This window comes from Lepidothrix coronata, unplaced genomic scaffold, assembly GCF_001604755.1.
Source record: "Lepidothrix coronata isolate B3197 unplaced genomic scaffold, Lepidothrix_coronata-1.0 Scaffold1, whole genome shotgun sequence".
NCBI classification, from domain to species: Eukaryota; Metazoa; Chordata; class Aves; order Passeriformes; family Pipridae; genus Lepidothrix; species Lepidothrix coronata.
Genome location: NW_016690181.1, coordinates 4199984 through 4217150, shown reverse-complemented (window position 1 = coordinate 4217150; position 17167 = coordinate 4199984). Strand labels below are relative to the sequence as shown.

General features: G+C 40.1%; 1 protein-coding gene across 36 annotated transcripts in view; it reads right to left on the bottom strand.

Annotated features, from left to right (window-relative positions):
- Window positions 1-17167, bottom strand: part of MADD (MAP kinase activating death domain) — a 72554-nt gene that overhangs the window by 35321 nt on the left and 20066 nt on the right. For 8 of the 36 annotated variants that reach the window (XM_017810620.1, XM_017810653.1, XM_017810849.1 and 5 more), the window contains 17 exons: window positions 16871-17002; window positions 15883-15996; window positions 15103-15183; window positions 13884-13940; window positions 12945-13123; window positions 12152-12387; window positions 11643-11799; window positions 10571-10677; window positions 9530-9723; window positions 8593-8924; window positions 7812-7951; window positions 6462-6563; window positions 5585-5623; window positions 4508-4567; window positions 3945-4047; window positions 2124-2310; window positions 1800-1950 (listed from right to left, as the gene is read on the bottom strand). In XM_017810620.1, coding sequence (XP_017666109.1) covers window positions 1800-1950; window positions 2124-2310; window positions 3945-4047; window positions 4508-4567; window positions 5585-5623; window positions 6462-6563; window positions 7812-7951; window positions 8593-8924; window positions 9530-9723; window positions 10571-10677; window positions 11643-11799; window positions 12152-12387; window positions 12945-13123; window positions 13884-13940; window positions 15103-15183; window positions 15883-15996; window positions 16871-17002 — 2371 coding nt within the window. The remainder of the gene's footprint in view (window positions 1-1799; window positions 1951-2123; window positions 2311-3944; window positions 4048-4507; window positions 4568-5584; window positions 5624-6461; window positions 6564-7811; window positions 7952-8592; window positions 8925-9529; window positions 9724-10570; window positions 10678-11642; window positions 11800-12151; window positions 12388-12944; window positions 13124-13883; window positions 13941-15102; window positions 15184-15882; window positions 15997-16870; window positions 17003-17167) is intronic. The other 28 variants (XM_017810728.1, XM_017810803.1, XM_017810856.1 and 25 more) reach the window with 15 other exon arrangements.

The following is a 17167-nucleotide window of genomic DNA, read 5'->3' as shown; positions in this document are numbered from 1 at the left end:
TCAACATGGTTTGCTGACAGCCTGACACATTGGTGGAAACAGTAGAAGAGAAAGCCAGAATGCTGTTTTAGGGTACTCAAATATCTCATTCCTGTATACTTGAAACCTAGGAATGTTCTCTGACACATTAACTGTACCATCTCCTCTGCCAAGTTGTGAAAAATTAAACAACTCTGCCTAAACTGCCAAGAATATCACTTACAGAATATAAGTAAGCTCCTCTCACAGTGCAAAGGTGACAAATACAATAATTTTCATGGGTAACACTAAATGAAACCAGTTAGGAAAAGACCAAAAAGAACCTATCAGCTATAGCTCTTCCATCATTCTCCGAGACTTCCTATAACCCTAGGTCCCAACAGGTAGTTTGGATTATTTCTCTGTATCAAACCTCACAGTCTGAATTACAGCAACACCTTCAGAATACAATAATTAAAATCTTGTTTTCCATAAAGAGCCTCCTTCAATCCTGCACAAACTGTTCCAATTGCTGACGAGTCTAACAGTCAAAACTTCATACCCTAATATCTAAATCTGTCATATCACTAGACCTTGTGATACCTTTGTTCAGTAGATTAAAGATTCTGCTATCAGCAACACAGTATGCATCATATGCGAACCAAACAATTTCAGGATTACTAGTTTATTACTAGATGTTAACTTTAAGATAAATGCTAATCTCTATAAAACACCTCCTTAAATAACTAGATCAACTAATTGAAAACAAGGTAAAACATATGAAACAGCTAAAATTTGACTATAAATTAAGATGTTATGCAATAATGAGACATATCACAGCTTTAAAAGTTTGCATCAATTTTTGTCTATTGTGACCTCAATTAATTTACTGGGTAAAGTCTACTTACCATCAAATTATGCTATCTGGTCTTTACTCTTTTATTACCATTGAGTTTTACATCAGCCATTCTAATTTTGCCTAGAATCAGTGTCAGACTAAAAGGCTTGTAATTACCAAAATCAACCTACTCCCCACATTCAGGACTGTTCCACTACCCCAGCCTTTATTACATTCCTCAGCATCCTAAAAATGATTGGAAATGAACACTTGTAAGCCACATATGTAAGGGCATATCTAAGCCAACTCATAAAAAAATCCCTGAACACCAAGTATAAGGGATTTACTAGATGCTACTCCTCTGCTACAATAAAATAAATAGCTTTTTATCATTTGAGATTACAATCAAGTCAGATATTAAGCAGACATTAAGCAGAGATGTAGCTTTTTGTCATCTTTTGCTATTTTCCTTATGCATGCATTTTCTTACTTTGCATTAAGAATCATATTCTTAAGAAAAAGATGAAAAATAAAGAGATATTTTCAGACTTTCCTCTTCAAGAGTTCTCAGTTGTATAAGAATTGTGTAATGCAAGGTGGTTGGTAAGATATAAGTCTCATAGGGTTCCACCTTATAAATATCTCCCTCCCTATTCAGGTTGCCTTCAACAACTTTCCAAGACAGTGACAGTTTTAGCTGAAGGTCCCCACTCTCAGAATTTCCACTTCACCTGTAAAAATTCCAGGTTTTGTATTTCACTGCAGTTCCCATTTTCAATCAAATATAAGTATGGCCATTATTTTGCATTGGTCCAGTTGAATGTGTGTAAAAAAGAAGAAACACATTCAAGCTTTGTAAGGCTTCAGTAACAATGGTACAATTCTCACCATTTTGAAAGTGTTGTAAAACCCCTGAAATATCAGAAGGTACAACACAGCTACCTTCACAATAAGGATCTTGTTTGGTTCATAAACACGGTATTCTCGTAAACACTCTTCTTACCTTTATTATAATAGTGAGTATGTGCTATCTCTAGCAGGCCAAAAACACTGGCCATGCCTCCCAGGCCAGCATTTGCATATGAATGCTCCAAGCTTAAGACTGTGCACTTCAGCAAGTCCAGCATGCCTTTATAAACCTTGCGGCTGATCTCCTGCAATGACAATCCCATTAGTGTTTCTATTTCAGAAGCGAGAAAGTAATTCAATAACTTAAATTCCAAAACTGCTGTAACATCAGCTTTTAAAAGGCAATGAACAAAAACTTCCTACAAATTGAGCCTCAGCAGACACTGAGTGTGAGGACCCTGCTGAATTCAGCACTGACCACGTCCTGTATGACATCCTGTCGAGCATCTTCTTCTGACTGGATGGTGCGATTCAGCTTGCTTAGTACAAAGACACGGAGCTGCTCACTCTCCAGCAGACGTCGGACTCTCTTCATATTCAGCCAGCCAACACCCTGCCCATCAAGAACATTGTGTACCACCTCCTTCAGGAACTGCTGGTTCTCACTGAGAGATTTAAGAGAAAGCAAGGAAAAGTTAATCCTCTGCTTACTTTGGCTTGCATGGGAAGATAGATATGGCCAGGACACACAGAGAAATACCACTGAAATGGTTTATTGCTTAAACATTGTTAAAATCATGAAAAGGCTTTTGGCGACTGTAGCAAACTGTGCAAAGAAGTAAATGCCCCTCCCCGAATATGCCCACTAATTTGGACCACGACAGAATTTGAGATACAATAAAAGTAGTACTATTGCCAAATTATCCCAGGAGCAGAAAGTATCCAGAAGTGTAAAAGACTGGGATGCTAATGGTTCAGTCAAGGTGCAAACTGACAGTGCATAAAGTAACCACCCAGATGCTGAGGGCATGCACATCCAACACCTCAGGCTACAAGATGGGGAGAGAGGCAAATCCGGCTAGGCAGGGTAGTGTTTCTTTATCCTTACACAAATGACTCAGCTGTGATAACTCCCCTCTGGGGAAGCACCAGAAAAAATCACACACAGCCTGAAGACAGTCCTCTCTGCTGATGGGCCATAATTGACTCACTTGTGCTGATGTAACAGGCAGCTGTAACATCTTAAAAGGTGTCAAAGACTCCTGAAATGATGCAGCATTATGTCCATTGTAAAACTCCCTGCCCCAGGGGAGGTACCAGAGGCATTCCCACCTCACCTAAGCCCAATAAAAGATGTCAGGAACTTCACTTAAGACATAGGACTTTCCTTACTACCCTGGGCATCATTAACTTCTTCCTTCACCACCACTGGCTTTTTCCCTCCCACCCCTGGGTTTCCCTCAATGGATCCAAACAGCAATCATCACTTCAACAAAGCTGGCACTCTCATCACCCAGAAGAACACAAGAAGAGATCAAAGGGATTCCACTGGAATCCATGAAACGGTGACATTTTTTTTACTTAATGTCTTTTGGTCACACTCTTTCCCCCTTTCTCTCTTTTCCCTATTTCTTTCTATCTCTACCTCACATTTACTGTTGAATAAAAATCTGTACTACTGACTTTAGTATATGGTCTCATTTGCACCTTAATTTGGGCAGAGGCATCTCTCTAATAATTTTAAAGAACCTGCTCGTAACACTTGTCTCCCAAACCCAGTAGCTCACAGTAAATTTCACTCTACCTGTGACTGCTACATAAGAATGGGAGGAGAAAGCACAGGCACAGGACAAGTAATGTTTATTTGCACTATTCTGAGTTCCTCCCCAAGGCTGAGAAAATCATGTCACATGAATTCATGGAATCAAACTGCTTCATTTGACTCAGTTGATCCCCTGTGTGGTGTGTTAAAACTCTGCTGGCTAGATCACCTTGTCAAGAACACACTCAGTTACAAAGAATAACTACTGAGTTAAAGTAGGAACCTAGAAAAATTTGGATCTCAGACAGAAAGAGGATACATTTTGAAGCAGAGAAAAATAAGTATGTGCGCTATTAACTGTAAGACCATCCATATGGAATCTTCCCAGACAATAGTATGTCCAGGTCTAGGGCCACAGAAAAGTGCTACTTAGTTTTCAACAGCCAGACTTTTGAGAAAACATTGGCCAAGTATGAGGCTACTCTAACTACACTGTACACTCAAAAAACAATATTATACTCAAACTAGCAATATTACCTGGAATTGCTAGTTCGTCCCTGAGGCGATGGAGATTCCCTCTTCACTGTTGGGCTGTGCTTTATGACTGAAGATTTTTGATCCACAAGAGCTCGTCTATTTCCTAAAGAGAAGAGGAAACAGGATGAGAGAAAGGGGTGGGAGGAAAACATTCTGATCCCAGGACAGTAACAAGCAATGCTAAAGTTGGCTAACACACCTATTTGAATCACAGGTAACAGACTTCAAACAAAATGGAAACTCCAAAAAAGCAGCAGCATATATCATATTCTAGCATCACACATCGGCAGAAAACAGTAATGGGAGTAATGCAGAGAGAAAAAGAGAAGATGGTAATGGGAGCAGAAGGTGAGAGGCAGGAAAAGTTCTGGCTGCTCTGCATGCAGTTCCACAACAAGAACCATCTTCAAATTAGTCACTATATGTAAAAGCATAATGCATTGAGGGTGACTAGTATAGATCATGTGGTACTGGTTACCCAGCGAGAAAGGTAGCCCAAAGTCAGGCATAGGGAATGCTGGAAACTGTTACATCATGCACAGCTCATGCTGTAGGGAACCCACCTTCATTGCTTACTGGGCCAGCTTCAGTAATAATCTCCATTATAGTATTTAACCCAAATACTGGGACACAAAATATACAATTAGTAGTGTACTACAATATCTACACGCCCCACTGTCAGCATCAAACGAATCCAGCTACCAGCTTCTTCCCAGCCCTCCCTCAAAACAAAACCCAGATGAGACTAGAGCAGGAAGGATGCTTGAAAGCCCAAGACCACAAGGGCCAGAATAACTTAAGAGATAGTGCTTGACTTGAAATTTGGTATCGTGGAACCAATGTATTGCATCTTCAAGGACATCGCTGCACGTATTGTGTTTGAATAGCACTATGAAAAACATCTGCATCACCGAAGAAAAAATATTAATGGATGCGTGTGAAATAAAAATTAAAAAGGAGGATGGAAAGTGGTCAAACAGCAGCAATGAGATGGAGTCCCAGCATCATTTCCCATTACAGTTAGAAACACATACTTGGCAAGAACAATGCAGCAATTTTATATCTCTACAATAAAGACAAAAGCATTTAAAAACCACTGAAGTGCCCAGTGGGAATCCCAGTGAGCCAGCATGCACATGTAAATGAACACAAACACACACACACACACACACACACACTTGCACATGCATAAAAGAGACTGAGCTACTCCACAGAAATCCCATCCTCATATCTGCATAGTAACTTCAAAGGCCCTACAGGATTAAAATAGTCAAGAAAAGAACATCAAAGTGCAGAAGATGAGGCACAAAGCATGAACGTGGAATGGCAAACCCCATCACTGTTTTCTTCCAATGCATGGAATCAGTCATTAAGTTTACTCAAGGAAATAACCCCAACATGAAGCATGTTTCTTATCCAGCACAACTGGACATGAAAACATAACCAACTGGTAAAAGGTTGATAAAAACAGCTGTGCAGAGTCTCTGCTAGTGTTTTCACCCTACCAGTCCTGTTACTCCTCATTTTACATATAGGGAATGATTACTTGTCTCAAAAACAAAGTCCAAAGCAGAAACACAAAATCCAGCTTTTGGTCTTTGTTTCTACAAGGTCAAAGGTCAGCAAAATATCATACCAACCTTCATCCACATCCCTTCCCAATTCCAGATTAAAGTAATCTTTACCGATAAAAGTGATGAGGAGGAAAAAATAAATGAAAAAAAATCAACATATTAAAACAAAAGCAGTACGTTCTAATCAGACAGAATAACTCAAAAGGCAAAATAAAATCTCTCCCCAATTTAGCATCTGAAAAGGTCTCAGCACTAGGGCACCAGCACATGCTCAGTCATCTTGTGTTATTACAGCTGGTACAAGGGTGACCAGGCTTTCTAACTTCCCATGGTACAAGGGTCATTTCTCTAGTGCCCATTCAGACATATTAACTGTTGATACTGCAGACAAACAGATGTTCTAATGAAAAGATTGTGTACATGTGCTAGGGATTGATCTTCACTCTGAGAGAGCTGAAGTATACTTATAATTTGATTTTCTATTTAGTGATCTGAAAAGACTACAAACACTTCAGAAACTCACGTAAACTGCAGTCTCCATGGGAGGATGGCATTATCCCCACTTACAAAGGCAGCATCATTGCTCTAATAAATTACCTAAGGCTAGTCATGAAGATAGTGGCAGCACAAAAGTAGGACCTACCTCTTGGTTCCCATTCTTTACACTAAGTACTTAAAACCAAAACAAAATACAAAACAAAACCAACATTCATAATGTATCTGTTAACTCAGGCTAGACCAGACACTCTCCCATCCCAACACAGCCCAATTTTTAGGAAGAAGACTGACTGAGAAATATCAAATACTGGCTTGATTCTTAAGACAGGTACTACCCAAACAACGAAAATGCATCACCCCCAGGATTACTGTTAGACGTAAGACCTCAGACTTCCAAGTCACAAGAACAGTAAAGGCTGTAGAAGACAAAGGGAAAAATGGTTACCTTTCAGGCTGGGAAAAGGAGTATTCTTGTCTCTCCCAACTTTCGTTGGTAGGGCTAAGTTGGACAAACTGAAACTTGTGCTGTGGTTTCTGTACAAGCTGCCTAAGACAGAAGAAGAAAAAATTAAATGCCTAGTGCTCACTGCACACACACAGTTTTCTGTAATTCACCATCTTATTCCAGATCCTTAATGATTAAGTTGTTCTTTATTACCCAAAAGTCTCACAAGCATAACATGATCTCATTTACATTGCAACCAAATCTATAACCAGATTATTCTAAACTGTACAAAAACATAAGTTTCAGCTTTTACGTCACAATAATTGCTGTTGGATCTTTGAGTCTTAAATGTAATAGCAATGTCCACCTGTCTTCCTGCACTTAAACAGATAACATCACTTTAGCTGTATTTTCTAGTTTGATCCTCTTTTTGGGGGCAAAGGAATGACTGGGCCACATGAGAAAAAAGGGTGACACATCTCCAAACCTGTACCTCTGAAGTGAGGACTGTGCACTGTGTCTTGTGAAACACTGTAAATCTGTCACAGAACCATGCTTTTTGAAATAGAAGTTTTTCATTTATTAGGAAAAAACATACGTTCTACCTGGTACAGACAAATCTTAAGAACATGATAATGTTATCACCATCTGGTTAAGCCTCTAGACAGCCTGAAAGCATCACATTTAGATCACGGAGCTGATTAACACTTCAAGTTATTTATTTAAAATGTCAGCGTACTATTTCAATTTGCTTTGGTTCCTTCTTTTTGTTTTTTTGCAGCCTTATTTTAGTAACAGTCATTTTACCAGAACATCCAGCATATTTTCCCCACTGCTGCAAACTTCTTTCACCGCTCTCCGCTATAGTGCAAGACTCAACTGGCCATGTCTTCTTACTAAGAAACTCTTAAGTTAGTTTTCCATGTCTGTAGGGTTTTTTATTAAAATATAATTGAAAGTAGGTGAGCACGGTCAAGAAATTGAATTTGGCACCTAAACACACAATGTGGCAGCATGGAAGGCATACCACTGTAAGATTTTTGTATCAGCAAGATGCTTTCTTTGAATGAAACTGAAAGAATTTCTCATCTGTGCCCTGAAGTGCCACCCAACTCAAGGGGCTAACTACATAAACAAAGTCCTTCTTACTTACTTTATGAAAAAATCATAAAGCAGTAGTTGTCAGTAGTGTAAGATAAATAGGTCCTGTGGCTCCCCACATGATTTCCGGGGAGTTGATAACAATTTGACAACCAAGTCATTCTCTTAACTAGCAATCCCTCTATTCCATCTCTCTGTAAGCTCTAATATAATAAATAAAACTGGCTTAATGAATGCACTTGTACATACTTGCAAAAGACATGATGCCCCCAAAACCTTCACTGCTGTTGTTGGAGACAGTAGAGTTTGGGGAGCTGGCCCTGGAATCTGAATCTGCATCAGAATCATTGGCCAGTTTTAAACTGTTTGGCCGGAGTAACTTCTGAGACCTTTAAAGAAATTAAGTACAACGATTATTAGCATTTCCCCCTCCCATCCCAAAACAGCACATTGTATGACTGTGGGAGACTGATGTTGGTCTCATTCCCCACCAGTTTTCACTACACTACCTGTACCTCTTGGGAAAGAAAAGAAAAAACAAGAGAAAGAAAAAAATGAGAGAACTGAACATCTTTACATTCAGGCTCTTATTGACTTTCAGGGCATGCTGAAAACTTGTCTACAAAAAGGCATTGGTGGATTTGGGGGTGAAATGGTTCTGTTTTGAAAGCAATAACAATAAAACCCATTGTCATGAATCACTATACTATCTTTCCCCCAAAAGACAAAGCTTCACACAAAAAAAAATTGCTCAATGGTTTTCAGAAATCAGTAGGTCATACGCTAGAATGTTCTAGAAAGAACTGATAATTCTCATAGCTCCTACTGCTTACATAAAAGCAAGGAACTGAGGGAACTGAGCAAGTGCTTTTACTCAAACCAGAAGGGTTGACAGTATTTCAATATTAGATGAGAGTGATCAACAACACATTTCAGGTGCAAAAGACATTTGAATGAATGTTAAACTACATGAAGCAGACAGAAAAACCAAAAGTGCTGTACAGAAGGGCAGGAGACAAGGAGGACTCACCTGCTTCCATTGAGATTCTGGTCAAATCTTGGGGTGTAGCTCTCTTCCTGCTCATCGTCTTCATCCTCCGTAGGAAAACCATACTGAGGTTCAAAGTATGGATTGTCATACTCTCGCTTCCTCACCACCCCTTCTGAGGAGCTCATGCTGCCAGCTGCAATGTCACTCTCACGACGATCCAAGCTTATCTTGGGAAAGCTTGGTTGCAGTGGCAAGGAAGGGAGGTGGTTTGAAAATCCAGCAGCCAACTTCTCTTCTATTTCTGCCGAGTCTGCTGCCTCCTGTGGACCACTCAAATCATTGATCTGTTCGCTAGTTTGCATTACATACAACTGAAGGGCAGGACAAGAACAATTATTTCAAACTGGGAAGTCTGCACAGTCTCTGATGCTTGCTACTGCGCCCCCCCCCCATCCCCACTATCTGTGCCTCTAACCTAAGACTTTATATATACTGCAGTATTTGTGCATTGTTCTCAGGACTTAGTCCCCTGTAAACCAGATCTGAATAGTAAGTCTTAGCTCAAGATAATGGCTTTCCATTACCATGTTTGGTGGTTATGCAAGCAATTCCCATTCTTCTCAACCAACCACAGATTCATAAGTTTCCCCACATCACTCTGTTCCTCTAAACACATCAGGTCTTTCCAGACTCTGTAAAAGGAATTCCTGTAGTCACAACCTGGACCTTTTCTCTCTGCTAGTGCTGCATTTTTCAATGCATTGGAACTTTTTGTACAGGAATGGTCTATCCCAGCACAAAAGGGTACCAGCAAACTCCACCTTCCTCAGAAGTCCAGGGAGAGCATGCAATTTAATCTGTGCATGGTTTCACAGTCCTATTAGCTTTTGCCCTTCTCAGAAAGAACCATGTGCATTCTCCCATTCTTTATCTCCTAATATGTTGATCTTGAGGCTGAACTCATCTCAGTACACACATGATTTGCTCCATGGATGACAGTGCTGGGGCTGCTACTGGCTGTAGTACTGGAACTTGAACGAGGCTGGTTGTTCTCCTGGGAGTTCTCACTGTCCATGGTCTGTTCATCCGTATCCCCTGAATATTCTTGAAAATCATCAAATTCCACTTCACTAGCATCACCAAGGGCTGCATGAGTCAGGGGGTCAACATCTGCAAACACATTATTTTTCATTAAACAACACTTTTTTCCTCAGCCTTTTGTCCAACTAACTAAAGACCCCTAGCAGATGAGTACTGCTCACCAGAATAAACTTGTACAAAAATTTAGGTTGTAAAGGGCTTTTGGAGGTAACCTATTCCAACTCTCTGCTCAAAGCAGAGGTTAACCTCAAAATTAAAGTAGGTTTCTCAGGGCTTTGTCCCACTGAGTTTTGAAAGTTTTCAAGGCTTGACATTCTACGGTGATCCTGGGAACCCGTTTAACTAAAATAAGCGTGAAGTTCCTTTCCTTATGTCCAAGTAGAGCTTCTTTTGTTGCAGCTTATGATTGTCCTTGGGACATAAGAAATGTTTTGGTACTCCTAGATTTTTATTGAAGAAAGTGAGAGTTTATGCAGCTTCCATACAAGCCACAGAGAATGTATTTTTTTGTCTCCGTTAGGATAGAGTGATACACTAAAGCCAGGACTGAGAACCAATATGCAGGGGCAGAAAACAGCTCACACTCTGTTACCCATATTGCACAGTATTTACTGGAAACAGCAGGTTGGTTCCAGATCTAGTGAGACAGTTTTGTTCAGCAGCACCTATTTCTGTTCTTCTTCCCCACAGCGTCCTTTGTAGGGCATTGTTTCTAAGCAAGAGAAATGTCCTTTTTCAGCCTACCCCTGGATATTGAAGGAGTATAGAACACACTTCTACCTCAGAGCAAGACCTCAATGGAACAATACCTTGTTCTGATTCAGGGACTTAGGGGAAGTATTTTTCCCAAAGTGCAGATGAATGGTGAAAGGGAACCCACGTGGACCTCGTGAAAGTAAAGCTCAAAGTTACTCACTTGGGGTATCACCATTAATGTCACATTTCATCATCTCACTGACAAAGTCACCAAGGGAGGAGTAGGAGGAACTTGAGTCGTCATAGTCGACACTGTCACTGCCACTGCCACAACAGGTGAGAAAGAGAGATGAGTGGCAGCATAAAAGCAACAGCAGGGCCTGACATTTTAAAGATGTGAATTGGCACTGTCTTCATGGATAAATCTCATATTATAATATCTACAAGCAAATTTCACAAGCCAGCTTCATGAAAGGTCAGAGCATAAAATATAATTTTCAGGTACATGAAGAGAGATGGAATTTAAAGCCTCTTAGCAAAGTTAATGAGGCCATGTATAAGTGAGCAGAGAATGGTGCATTAATTCACAAAATATGTATGTGTTTATGTAGGTCAACTTCAAGAGAATAGGAAATCACAAATAAAAGCATTTCCTTTTTGCACTAATGATAAAAGCCACTCTGTTAGCACCACTGGTGCTGTGTAGAATGTAAAATATGTGCAAGTCCAAGCCCGAAATATCTCACAGACTAGGAGAGAACGAAGGATAATGAAACAATCACAAAACTCCAGGAAATATGGCCAAAACCTACTATAACAAAAAAGTTTCCTTTCATTTTACTGAACCCACAAGGAGTTTGCAGGCAGTGGGTAGTACTAACAAGCTTTGCATAACTGTGGGCAGGGAATAGAGATTTGAAAGAGTGGTAGGATGGGTGGGAGTATTTGTAGTACTGCAATAGAAATAACTAGAGAAGGAACAGCATGGAAGAAAAAAAATCTTAGGGTGTGAGGATATGCCAAATGTCAAGTGGCATAGAGGTAGCAAAAGAAAACAGGAAAATACTTATGGAGAACCACTTTAAATGACGACACTAACAAAGGGTTAAGAGGTTTGTTGTGATAACAGAGCAGTGCAAAAATTTACTTCAGTGTCAGTACTCCACCCAGACAGAAGAAATTAAACAGCAACCTGGCAAGCTAAAGGAAAAGGCTGCAAACATGAAGTAGGAAGAGAGGTTAAGCAATTTGAAGTAATTATCATGTGTTCTAGGGCCATGTTCCCTACTAACCTGTCATCAGTGGGATCAGAATCTGTTTCTTTCTCTGCTGGGATATTCAGTGCTTCAGCCAGCTGTGAATTACTGTCATAGACTCGATAGTGGATCGGCTGCAGCTGGTGAGCATACCACTTGGGTTTGTCACCAATCAGGGCTGGGTCAAACATGTCTGCACAAAATACAAGGAGAGCATTAATTGAACTAATTTGTTGGTGTCAAAGGCTTCATTCACAGTGAAACTACCCTTTACTGACTCTTGCACAAAGAAAGGGACAGTCTCTACTCTAAGAAGCCTGTAATCAAACAAGAAAAAGCTAAAATTAATTGAAGGAGTTGCAAACAGCAGAGCTAACTTGGTAGAAACATGAATATACACATAAAAATAGAAAAATATTCTTTGAACTGAATTTCCCTCCCCTCAGGAACAATACGGTACAAAATTAAGTCCTTCCCTAGAATCTCTTTGCTTTTTAAGTTCCTGCATTATGTCCAAGTGCAGGAAAGACAAGACTGAAACTTACTGTTATGAATTCTTTGGAAAGCATAGTTAGTAGGATTGAGTGACCATTCTCCAAAGTATTCTACTGCCTGTGTTCTGGAAAGCTTATCTGCAAAAGGTGTTTGCTTCGGCCTAGAGGCAAGAAAAGAATTTGCCTGGAAGGCCACCACTGGTCGTGGGAAGAGACGAAGAGTGCGAGTATGCATTTGGAAACCTTGCAAAACATTTGGTGAGTTGAAGAATCTCACCATAGCAACTCTAAAAAGAAACAGAGAACAATATATCAGATAAAAACACAGAACATAACAGAAAAGAAGACAGAGAGGCTTTAAAAGTTATGCAATAGGCAATGTTTCAAACCTTTGAAGAATAGTACCCTAAGTCGTCTTAGAAAACAGTTATCTTGAAAAAAATAAAAGCAAAAAAACAAACCAAGACCCAAGAAATCACTTCATTCTAACTCACCACCTAGTTCACCAATACAAAGGATGAAGGGTATAATTCTCATATCCACTAGCTGAGGTGACAACTAAGTCTCCAGCTTTTTTTGTAGTTCAAGGCTTGTGATTTAAGCTGAGGATACAATATCAGACTGACAAATCCAGGTAAAGTGGATGATTTATAGGAAAATGCCCTCAAGATACACTTATGTTCATGCAGTTAATAGATCTGAGATAAACACTGTAATTTCTGCTCTTTTTCCCCCCATGATGTAAAGTAGAATCTGCAATAGAATCTGGAAGATGCTGTTTCACCCATAGAAGTGTTTGTACTTTTTTATGAAGACTCAGTGGTACCTTGATGTTCAGCCTCACCTGGTAGCCACATCAACAGAGTCCACATCATTTCCATAGATCAGGGGGTTGAATTCTGTGGAAGGAGTAGACTGCAAATCATTCTGTGGTCTTCCCAGCAGCAGTGGCACCTCCTGCCCCTCCTGGAACTTCTCTAGATTAAGAATGGGCTGAGTATTCAGACTCATGCTGGCCAGGGCCTAATGAAGGACATTATGCACACATTCAGCAAGAACAGTTATTCAAGGAACAAAAGAGAGATCACAGCTACCCTGCCCTCTAGGCAATTGCAACAATTGTGCATGCTCCATTAATTTGTTTTAAACCACCTCCTATGCTGAGTCAATAAATATCTCCAGGCCCTCCTTTATGTTTATTGTCATAATGATCTCTTCCTTGCTTAAACAGTTCTGGAGCCAGTCAAGGAGTAGCACAGAAGTCCACTTTGATAGATCATTCCTGACATGAAAACAGATAGACCAAATAGGATCACAAGCAGTATGGCTCCGCATATGACTTACTGTAAAGTTATTCCCATGTGCAGTTTGAATACATCTTGGGACCTAAAGGCCTGGAAACTTGCCTTGCAACTTGGCCATTCAGCCAGTGAATTTCATATACCAGGACAATGTGAAGACACTTTAACACAAACATCTGCCTGTATCTCTGCAAACCTCCACTTTCCATCTAATTGGAGTCTTCATCTCTCCATAAAGCTAACATCCTCTTCAACCCTCATAAAGTTTTCATGGATACACACTGGAGCAGCACAAGTGATAAATCAGTCCTGGACACCCAGACCTATCCTAAATCTTCCTCATGTATCCCATTTGCCCACTGAGGCTTCGTCTTTTCATTGAAAAAAAAATACATAAAACCAAACCAAACAAACAAAAAACAAAACCTCCAAAGGAAAAGTGTAAAATGGAAAATTGAGGGGAAAAGAATAAAATAAAGAACCTTGTTGTCGGGAGTGAGCAGCTGTTTCTGAGTGATTGCAGTCATGCTAACCAGACACTGGAGGCAAGATGGAAGATCATATAATAACACCACAGCAGCCCATCAGAGCCAAGACGAACACATGATCACAGAGAAACAGATGGAAGGAAAAAAAAAAATCTATTACTACCAAATATCACAAATGAGAGGAAACAAAAGGGACCACAAAATAAGCACATCTTAGGAAAGAGGTCTAACTGCCCCACCCCCAAACATTCACATCTTGCCACTTTGGAAACTGGAAAGCCTGCTGTCCTTAATGATGCAGCTAAGACCTTCCTACTACAGTTTAAAAGCAGATATCCCGAAATTCATTAATTGACTCTAAGACCCAAAGGCACACAAAACATTAACCTTAGTGATGTGGGCCACAATTTTCTCTTGTCTACTTTGTACAGCAACCAGCAGCACTCCTTCTTTGCCAATGGTAAACAATGATAATGCCCATAAGGAACACATAGGGATGTAAGCTGAATTTGAGTGCAGACTCTGAGAATCTTAAATATGGCTTCAAAAAAACTGCAATTTGTTCTTCTGATACCCAACTTTACCCTAGTGAGAGAGTTTTGCTAAAGAGTGCCTGAAATTGCAAGGGGGTGAGGCAGCAGTGGGGGGAAGGCTGTTCTAACAAAACTCCAGGCAACACATCACTTCCATCTGTGCTGACAGCAGGTACTGGGGTATGACAGAGGTTACACACTTTGCTCTCTTGGTCTACGAGGAAAGAGCAAACCTCATCACATTAGTAACACCTTTACCTTTAGATACTGCATGCAGCGTGCATAAGGAAAACAGAAATAAAGAGATAAAACCTGCTTGACACGATCAGCCAGGATGACCCAAGCTGATTAATGGCTTAGCAGGACCTGAGAGGAGAGACTGAGACCTCACACACAGATCTGTGAATGGAGGGGAAACAAAGATGATCATAGCTTGATGGATCAAGTCAGAGTTTAAAGCCCACATGGCAAACGTAAAGGAGGAATCTGGAACTTTCTGCACCAACTGGAAATAAGTTAGCCCCAAACAACAGTAAAAATCAGAAACTATCTATTGTGTACAGGGCCATTTCAGCTTTACATTTGCATGGCATTCTTACCCACTATAGCAGAAGAGCTGGGCAAGACTACATCTGCTAAGTTCTACTGAATCTGAGTCCTTTCCTCAAAGTGCATATTACCTGTTTCAGATGCTTTTTCAGCTCTGAAGCTTCTGGTTCTGGCAGTGCTGGCAAAGATTCTGCATTTGTGGGAACAATCACCTGGAATTAAGCACAACAACAAACTAAAAATTCCTATCTGCAGTCATTTCCAAAACGGAATCTCCTGAATCTCCACCACCCTAGAGATCAAGAAATAGAAGTCATAAAGTAAAATAATTAATAATTAAAAAACCACAATCTGACACACATACAGCCGCATTTCACTTTGATGTTCACTTCTCTATGGTTGTTTTTGTTTACAGTATCCCAAACAGTGGAGTTACTTTACCACAGAAAAAAGAGAAGTTTGAATGAACTCACACTTTCCATCAAGTAGATGATGGTTTACACATTTCCCTGGAATTAGCCTTGCTCATACTTCTGTAGAAAGTGAGATACATAGCCCCATTTGAATCATGACAACCAAGGCTGCTGGAAGGCTCTGAACAGATTGGGTTTCTTAGGTAGGACTATAAGAAACAGTCTCACAAGTAGTCAAGAAGAAAGCTTTATCATTTGTTTGAGGATTTATCTTCTAATGAGATAGCCAGATGGATTAACTGAAAAAGGATACCTTTTTCTCAAGGTTCCAAAGAGATGGGAACCTTGAGACACAATAAGGAATGGAACCCTAAAGTCTAAGATGGGAGTGGCAAAGACAGACCGAGGGCAGGCACTATTAAATTCTCAGTAGGTACACTGAAGAAAGTACACAGTTCCCTGGAAACAAAGCCACAAGTCCTGATGGGTACTACTTACCCTGTTGGTATCCAGGTCAATAAGCCAAACATCATCAGGCATCTTAAAATCCAGTTTGTAAAGAAAGAAACTTGCTGGAACACCAATGATATAAGGCGTAGGGGCTAGAAGCAACTGAGAGAAAGATGGACTTTACTAAGGACAAGATCAGCATTTGATATTACCATTCTTCCCAAATATTTATTTATTGACTACAATAGAGCAGACAACACAAAAGGCATTGATAAATAAGTAATTAATATCATACAATAGAAACATTACCAAAAAAAAAAGAATAAAAGTTCCTGCTCAGAAAGCTTTAATGTTCAACTAGAAGAACATACATTTCCACCTCCCACGTTCCTCTCCTCCCCAGGATGTAACTACATGGCTCTTCAGAAACAGTTTCCCACATTTATCATGGACCAAGGAAAAAATGTTCAGAGTAAGAGCTTAACTTGAAAAGCAGCAGACTAATACATTCTCAGGTCAGGAAAAAAGCAAATCAGCAGAGGAAAAAGGTTTAAATCAATTATGCACGTAGCAGCTTGAGACCAGTGGCTTGGGAAGCTAATTTATTCTTTAAATCTAGAACAGTTGGTCACCTCCAAGGGGTGGTACAAGCACAAACCTGCAGCATCAGTTACAGGATAGCACTGAAGTAATAAGATGGCCTGAATTCTATTTTTCCAAGCAAAATAATGAGCTCCGGCAAAGAGCCAACTATTGGCAAAACCCAGGTTCCCAGCTGATATTTCTGAAAAGATTAAATTGCAGACAATAGTTTCTAAACTCTGAATCAAGAGCCCTCAAACATCCTTAAATATTACTCTGGACCTTCCCCACAAATGTTAATTCTCAGTGGGGGAAAGTGGGGGTGGAGGAGGGTGAGGTGGGGTCGTAAATACTTGTCATAATATTGTGGATCTGTGGCCATTCAGTCCATCGTTTGTTTACTACTGCTTTGAATCACTCTATTCTATGAGAGCAACAAAGGAAAAATAAGTACCTGTTCTGCAGAGGCCATGCAGGTGGGAAGCAGAGGGATCACGGGGAACATGTACTCTAATGGGTAGATCATGGCCACAAAAGCCATCACAGACATTGAAAGCGCATTATAATCTCGGGACTGCAATACAATCTGCAACCAAAGAAACTCCCATTAGCACAGCAGCAACCATTCACTTCTAATACTTCCCTCAGGGATATACAAAGATCACAGCCTGCAGGCTCCAATTCAATGGCTGTGAACTGGGTAACTCTCCATTAATCTGTCTTAAAACAAGCTTCAGATGCTTTTTGGAGT